At 35.8% G+C, this 8,296-nt stretch overlaps 1 protein-coding gene across 1 annotated transcript; it reads right to left on the bottom strand.

Moving 5' to 3' along the window:
- Positions 1–110: 110 nt before the first annotated feature.
- On the bottom strand, positions 111–7,858 carry gnb5a (guanine nucleotide binding protein (G protein), beta 5a). Its single transcript, XM_084396535.1, has 11 exons — positions 7,570–7,858; positions 5,610–5,746; positions 5,469–5,510; positions 5,246–5,322; positions 4,337–4,469; positions 4,115–4,258; positions 2,702–2,793; positions 2,420–2,468; positions 2,230–2,326; positions 850–1,016; positions 111–750 (listed from the first exon to the last, which is right to left on the bottom strand). Exons 1-11 carry the CDS (start codon positions 7,685–7,687, stop codon positions 739–741), a joined length of 1,068 nt encoding a protein of 355 aa, XP_084252661.1. The 5' UTR covers positions 7,688–7,858; the 3' UTR covers positions 111–738.
- Positions 7,859–8,296: the final 438 nt, after the last annotated feature.

Here is an 8,296-nt window from a genome sequence, read left to right on the forward strand (position 1 = left end):
ATATATATATATATATATATTTTTTTTTTTATAAAAGTAATCTAATATCAAGAACAGGCACTTCATTAAACGAACATTAAGCATGAAATAAAGAGACACCACACGGCTTTCAGCCTAAAATCCATTTATTTATTTATATGTATATTGATAACTGTGTCGATATGACAACCTATATATTATATATACACTTTGCTACAGTAAGAAAGAACAACTATAGTGGCATAATAATTAAAAGACAATCAGACCATTATGAGTAAGAGAGCATAACTAAATCTGTTATCTTGCATATCAGATACAGTGTCCGCTAAACAATATTTCCCGTTTCACTCATTAACAATGATTCAAGTCGTCAATCTGGTAAATAATCTCTGTTGAGCCTCAACCTCATGCACAGACCTAAACAACATGGATTACATTTGTATTTTTTGGATTAATGTTTAAGATAAATTATATCTTGGATCAAAGTTGGAATGTGTTCACATACATTCATACACACAAACTAGAACAGCGTTATAGAGGGGGAGTTGCTGCCATAGAAACCATCCAAGGCCATCCCATAATATCAAGCGTGGTGTGAACATTGGAGTGACTGTGTTGATTAGAGTTGGAAGTGGATGCACTACAGTCTGTATTATCTACTCTACTGCACTCAACACACTATTAAGAGTCTGCGGTTCTCCTTGATTCCGGATAAAAGTGAGAAATGTGAAACACAACCAGTCTGAGGTTCAAGAACATTCAGGCCCAGATCTAAAAAAAAGAAAAAAAAAAGAAAGACAAACTCTGAGACTTTCATCACAATGTTTAATACACTTAGACTGACTGTATTAAGAAATGTTTTCCACTGACCCGTAATGTGTGATCCCAAGATCCCGAACAGAACGATGTTCCGTCCGGAGAGACGCGGAGGGTGCTAACTCTGTTTTCATGTCCGAACAAGATGGACACGCGGGTGCCCTTTAAGACGTCCCATACATTGATTGTGTAGTCATTGTAACCACCAAACAGCAGTCTCCCTGCACAAAGATATTAGCATAGCATGAACAACAAACTCATTCAAAAAGAAAATGAATCTTGGTCATGAATCTTGAGACATTAATAAATATATGTGTTTGCTTTATAAAATATGCTTTGTTATGTGATATTTTTGTTGACTGCAGCTTTAGAAGATCAACTATGTGTGAAGAAAGAAAACTTTTCTCTAAATGGAATTTTGGCATTTTTGGAATGGAATAACAGCATATTTGAACACTTTACGGAACATATTCTGCATACAATTAAAAGATATATAATCTGAACAAGCATGCACCATGCTAGGGGTTTTCAAACTGGAGCAAATAAATAAATAAACAATTTATCAAAGAATAATAAGGCATTAAAAATATGTACAATTTTATATATAACATTAATATATTTTTACATATACATTTTACACATTTTTTTTACTTATTCAATGTATGCATAATTTATATGTATGTATGTTTGTGTGTGTGTGTGTGTGTGTATATATATATATATATTACAAAAAGAAAGTTAGAAAAAAATATGTTAAAGTTAATATATAATATTTATATATTTATAAATGTTACATTTACATATTTTATATAAAAATTACATATATATTGTATATATATATATGTATGTGTGTGTATGCTAGTATTTAATTCCATTCATTCTGGTTTCTAAAGACTCAGTGAAGCGACTAAATTATTCTTTCTGAAGAATAATGTGATTAATTACAATTATTTTATAGTTATATTTTTCTCTTCAAGTTTATACATTACATCTAAAAGTAATCTAATGATGGCAGAAAAATATTGTCAATATACTATACAATATAATAGATCATAAATATTAACAATAATGAATATTTTAACAATTAAAAAAATCCAGATAATATATATATATATATATATATATATATATATATATATATATACACACACACACATATATTTATATATATATATATATAGCAATACTGTTATGAGGCCAATCAAGTAGTGAGTTGACAAGGAGATATTATAAATTGTGGTTGATATTACTTTCATTGATCACAATGAAAAAGGGAGGTCGTGTGCACTGAATTGTGGGATACAATACACTACAGTGTGTTCTGGATAAGCACTGCACATTTTGCAAAAGCAATAGGTTCTGTGAGTATACAGTTTACATAAAATATTACCAGTGATATGGTTTTATGATATTCTAAACAGTGTCACCGCTCACCGCTGAGAGAGAAATCCACACTCGAGGCTCCGAATATGATGCTCTCTTTGGAATAAATGGCCACCTCTCTGTCTGCCCTCAAGTCATAGAGACGACACTATAAACACACGCAATAAGGACAAGATTTAATGCATTTTTCATAATTTCAACACAGGAAGTATGAAAAAACAAAAGGAAAGAACAGACTCACAGTAGCGTCATCTGAGCCTGAAGCGAAAGCATCTCCGCTTGGATAGTACCTGCAGTGATAATAAAATAAGAGCTGTCATGTGACTCGCTCGGTAAACATTCAACAACACTCGAAGGTGCAGCCAAAGACAAGTCAGATCAGTCGACGGCCATTGCCTTTACATGGTCATAACATTTTGAGGGTTTACAGACTATAAATATTGACCAGCATTGTAAAGGCCTGAGGTTTTTTTATGCTCTATGACAAAACCTGAAGGGGGAAAACAGGCCTGAGGACACTCACCGCACACTGTTGATGTCTGATTCATGAGTCTCAAACGACTGGACACACTGTCCCGTGCGCAAGTCCCACACGCAAGCCTTCTTATCGCAGCCCTGAGAGAGGCGAGAACATACAGGTCACTGCACAGGCATGTTAACAGCTCCATTGTGCTCATGTGTCTGTGTGTGAATGAATGCTGTGTGTGGGCTTGTTCTGCTACTCTTGTGGGCACCAGAATGTCCCCAGATGAACAGCAAAACCTCCTCGAGGGGATGACCAGAAAAAAGGTTAATAAAGTGACTAAATGTGGCTCTGATTCATGTTTAAAAATACCCATCATCTACCCGATAATTCATCATCTAAAAGACCCAGGCCTGATTTCACAGACAGGGCTTAGATTAAGCCGGGATTAGGCCTTAGTTCAATTAGAACATTTAAGTGACTTTTATAAACATGACTCTCAATATAATATTAGGCTGCTGTCACTTTAAGAGCGGACACATGGATACATTACACTGTTACACAAGCGTTTTCTATCTCAACTGTTTATGTTCACTTCAAACATGACTGTGTTTACGTGTATACTCGCCAACAACGGCATTTTTAAATTATTTTGTGTGTATTTGACTGTTTAAGTGCAATAAGCAGAGAAAAAGCACTCAATTAAGCACTGAGAGGCGGCTTTATGTGCCGCAATTTAGAGGTGGTGAGAACAAAATCTGCGGGAATGAGTCAAATTATGCACAATGTGTGCCATTCCACGCCAAAACAGCAACAATATTCATCCGGAGCAAATTAAACGAGTGAGTGAGAAGAGGCGGATTTGTGTCACTCGCTGTCGGAGAGATGAGAGAGAGAGAGAGAGAGAGAGAGAGAGAGAGAGAGATAGAGAGAGAGAGAGAAAGAGCAGCTCGTATCTATTCTGTGGAAAATGAGTATTTGAAACATTTCATATATTTCAGTATCGAATTGTATCGAAAAATAGATATTTTTGACAACACTACATTGCACCTAGTTTATTATTTAAGATGCCTTTTTAAAAGAATAAGAAAAAATAAATAAATAAATAAATATATATATGTGTGTATATATTATATATACAATTCCAAGCAACCAAAGTGGCTAGTAGGAGTGACTGCGTTACACACCAGTGCTGATACACACACATTTGGTAGGTTGTCGGGTGTTAATGTCAAACCCTGCTGGTGTACATCTTGAGACAAAACAAGTTGCTTTCAGTTAGGACAGATCAAACATGCATTTTAGTCTGGCACTAGGCTCATGCCTTGATCTCATTCAAGGCTTATGTAAGGTAATTCTTGCTCTAATTCAAGATTATGTAAGATAATTCTTGCTCTAATTCAAGATTATGTAAGATAACGTGTGACATTCATGGCGAGGGCCAGTGTTTGGGATGAGCAGTGCTGTTCCCACCCCTGACACAAACGTGTTTCCGGTCTCAGAGGGGGCAAGGTCCAGACACAGCACATCAGCCGCGTGTCCATGGAAACTCTGCAGCATCTGACCGCTCTCTACATCCCAAAGAGCACACGTGCCGTCGCCGCTGGACGTCAGGATCTATCGCACACACAAGACACGCAGCAGTCGGTACAATGCAAACCTGTTTTCATTATTTCTTCCTTCATTGAAGCATACCTGCATATCTGAGTTTGTAAAGCAGCATGCAGACAGGTAGTTGGTGTGCATGGCCACTGATTTCTTCTTGGCGGCAAGGTTTTCGTTCTTGTCCAGGGATAGAGGGTACACAGAGCACTTATTGTCCAACCCACTGAGAAAAACAACAGGTAAGTTAGTAAAATAACTCTACCGAAGACTGAATAAAAAAGATGAAGATAGCAAGCAAATTCCCACCAATATTAGCTTCATATTGTTTTTTTCAAACAAGGACATTTTGTATTTACTAAACTTTAAAATTACATCTGCGCCAACTAGTGGCACCAAATGGAACTGCATCAAATATTGTTTCCAAACATGTTTCCTAAAAGCCTCTTCTGCCACTGCCAATTATTTTGGTATAATTTACACATTTTAATCACATTTGGAATCAGTAATTAATAAACTAATTAAACTATTAATGATAAATAACCCTGTCCACTGGTCAGAGAAACAGGAGGTCATGTACCAAAATGTATGCAGTGAAGTAAAGCCAGAAGTTCACTGCTCAAACAAAAGGCTATAATGGTCTTAATCAGAGGAAGCCTTTGCCGTTTCAAAGAAGCAGTCGGATAATAGCCTAGTAACTTATTGTTTATTGAATTGTTGTATAAAATCAATGTCACATTTGCAAACGTGCTGATATTCAGGAAAACAGCACTTTTGCTTGAGTGATATTGCTTATAAATATTAAAAACGAACTTATACAGAGACTTATTTTGCACCATATCTTGGTTTTTGGAAGCATTTTTATTGATTTTTGAGGCATTTTTACCTCAAGCCCTTGTTAATTTCCACCCCTGGTGTGTGTGTGTTGCGTGATGGCGAGGGGCAGTGCTCTTTTTCGAGCGCAAGCTAATGTTGCGATTTATAAAGGAGCCAGAGACTCACCCACAAGCCACTGCACATCCAGACGGGGCGTAAGCACAGGCCATGACCCACGTACAGGGCATAGTCACTGCATGCTCCTGTCAAAACATTTGAAATAATGAGAATGGAGCTGTAAAATATGTATTTAAAAAACAATAAGGCTTATAACTGAAGTTAAATAATATTATATTAAAAATGTAACCACACTTTTAATCCAAATTAGTCATTAGCAGTCTCTTTTCACCTTATTTGTTGTAAACGCATCCCATACAATCACCTTTCCATCCTAAAATCCAGGAGAAAATGAAATAATGATAATATAATAAAGTATAATTGCATGTAAAAATAGGCCCTCCTTGATGTATTTATATGTTTACAGACTGACCTGAGACGAGCTGACGATTCTCCTCCTGTCTTTACACCAGTCCATACACAAGACTTTATTTCCATGGCCTTTCAGCGTTCGTCTGGTTTTCATGACAAACTGACCCAAAGACTCAATCTTCTCCGCCACTTGATGTACTGATTGAAAAAGTCACAATATTAACACCATTTTGTTTATTTCCTGTTTTTATCCTTTATTAATGAACCTGCCTTCATAATCCTACATCACAAAAATGTGCTGGCAGTAATGATTGCCTCTTATCAAACCATTAGTGAACAAGCCTTTAAAAAAAAAAAAGAAAAAAAAAAGAAAAAAGATAAATAATAAATGAACAAACAAATAAAGAGTAATTAGTGCTGTCAAATCGACTAATTGCATTGGACATAAAAGTTTATACAGTACTGTGCAAAAGTCTTAGGCATGTTAATACCCCCCCCCCGGCCAAAAATGGTTTTAATTCAGTTATTTATATCTTTTGCTGTAGTGTGTCAGTAGGAAATATCAGTTTACATTTCCAAACATTCTTTTTGCCATTAATTGTAATAATCCAGTGAGATTTGTGTATGCACAAGGAGTCTGACAACAGCCGGTATGATCTGATCTCACCATCATCGAATCCGTCTGTGATTACATGAAGAAACAGAAAAAACTGAGACAGACTAAATCCAGAAGAACTGCGGGAACGTCTCCGAGACGCTTGAAGAAACCTTCCTGCAAAGCTACAGTACTGTGAGAAGTACTGCCACTTGTGTTAAAATGCTGTAAAGTGAGAATGCTTTCAAAAATAAAATCATAAATTGAATTTATTTATGATTTAACTTCTATTAACAAATCCAAATCAATATTTGGTGTAACGACCCTTTGCGTTTAAAACGGCTTGCTTGCGCATAGTTTTTCAGGTAGCTTTGCAGGAAGGTTTCTTCAAGCATCTCGGAGACGTTCCCGCAGTTCTTCTGGATTTAGTTTGTCTCAGTTTGGACTCGATGATGGTGAGATCAGATCATACCGGCTGTTGTCAGACTCCTTGTGCATACACAAATCTCACTGGATTATTACAATTAATGGCAAAAAGAATGTTTGGAAATGTAAACTGATATTTCCTACTGACACACTACAGCAAAAGATATAAATAACTCACTTAAAACCATTTAAACCATTTGGGGTGGGGATATTAACATGCCTAAGACTTTTGCACAGTACTGTATATATATTATATATATGTGTGTGTGTATGTGTATATACACACACATATATGTATATGTATTTTTACAAACTTATGTTAGATAGATTAATCGCGATTAATCGATTTGACAGCACTAAAAGTATTACATAAATAAAAATGTATTCATTCTTAGCAGTGTTGTTATTGTGTAACAAACAAACTATTAAAAACCGTTCGAGGCAAATTAAATAAAGCTGAAATAAAAAAAAATATTACATAAAAAGCTTAAACTTAGAACTAGAAATGTTGCTACTATTTAAGTTTATTTTTTTTTTAACTTGTTTTAGTATGAAATAATAATACTGTAAATGAAAGCTAAGTAGAATATTTAAACAGAAAATAACGAGTTAAAAAGGACAAAAGCACATAATAAAATGACTAAAACTTAAACTAAAACCGAATAGATAAAAATAAAAGCTAATTCAAAATATGAATACTACCAGGCTATATAATAATACACTGATTCTTAGTAAAGACTGCCGTGTTTTTCTCAGAATAATCTGTGATGCTGAACGGAAAATAAAGCGCTCCCTCGCCACCTCCACCATTATCATCCTCATCACCTTTCTGAACACTAATCACTTTATCTAAATGACTGATTGCTCTGATTTCCTCTTCAGTCTGATTCACGGAACACATCCAGACACATAACGGCAGCTATGATTATTATTAAATGATCATTAAGCTCCTGACATACGTCTTCATTAAACACACATACGGCGGTTTAACGGCTCTTACGCTCGACATCGTGCAGTTTGGCTCTCTCCTCCTCCAGCTTCGTCTTCAGCGTCTCAGATTCGGTTTTGAGCGTCGACAGAGTGTCGCTAGGCTGCTCTGCCACCTCCTGCGCGGCCATTGGCACGAGAAAACACACGTTTCGCGGAGGTGAGGAGTGTTTTGTCGGGGAGAGGAGAGCAGGGACGCGGAGGAGAGCCTGGAGACGGAGCGCACACGGGTGATGGATGATGCAGCTGGCGTGACGTCATGAGGGGCGCGCGCACGCTCTCGCGCATCCGCCTGAACCCCCAGAGAGTCATGAGGATGTGCGTTATATTATATCCTCCTGATGATGATGATGATGATGATCAATATTTGAGCTTTCTACATCTGGAAGGACTTCTCAAATCCCTCTCACTGGAAAATATATTCTCTATTAATTCACTACTTCATTTTTAGCAATCTCAGGATTTTACCACAACATAAAAATAAAACAATGTTAAACTTAAATAAACTAATTTTACATTAATATACAGTGTGTAAAATGTAAATATTTTATTACATTCTTAAAATTTTTGTTTAAAAATAGTGAAACCTATGTGTAGGGCCAAATTGTTATGTGAATTTTTTTTATGACAATTAAACAACACTTATATGCATTCCTGGTGGTATATGTTTTTAATGCGTTGATTTAAAAAAAAAAAGTGTCCTGATGATTTTCATTTCCTTATTAGAGTATGGAAAATAT

Source organism: Rutilus rutilus, assembly GCF_951802725.1.
Source record: "Rutilus rutilus genome assembly, chromosome: 23".
NCBI classification, from domain to species: Eukaryota; Metazoa; Chordata; class Actinopteri; order Cypriniformes; family Leuciscidae; genus Rutilus; species Rutilus rutilus.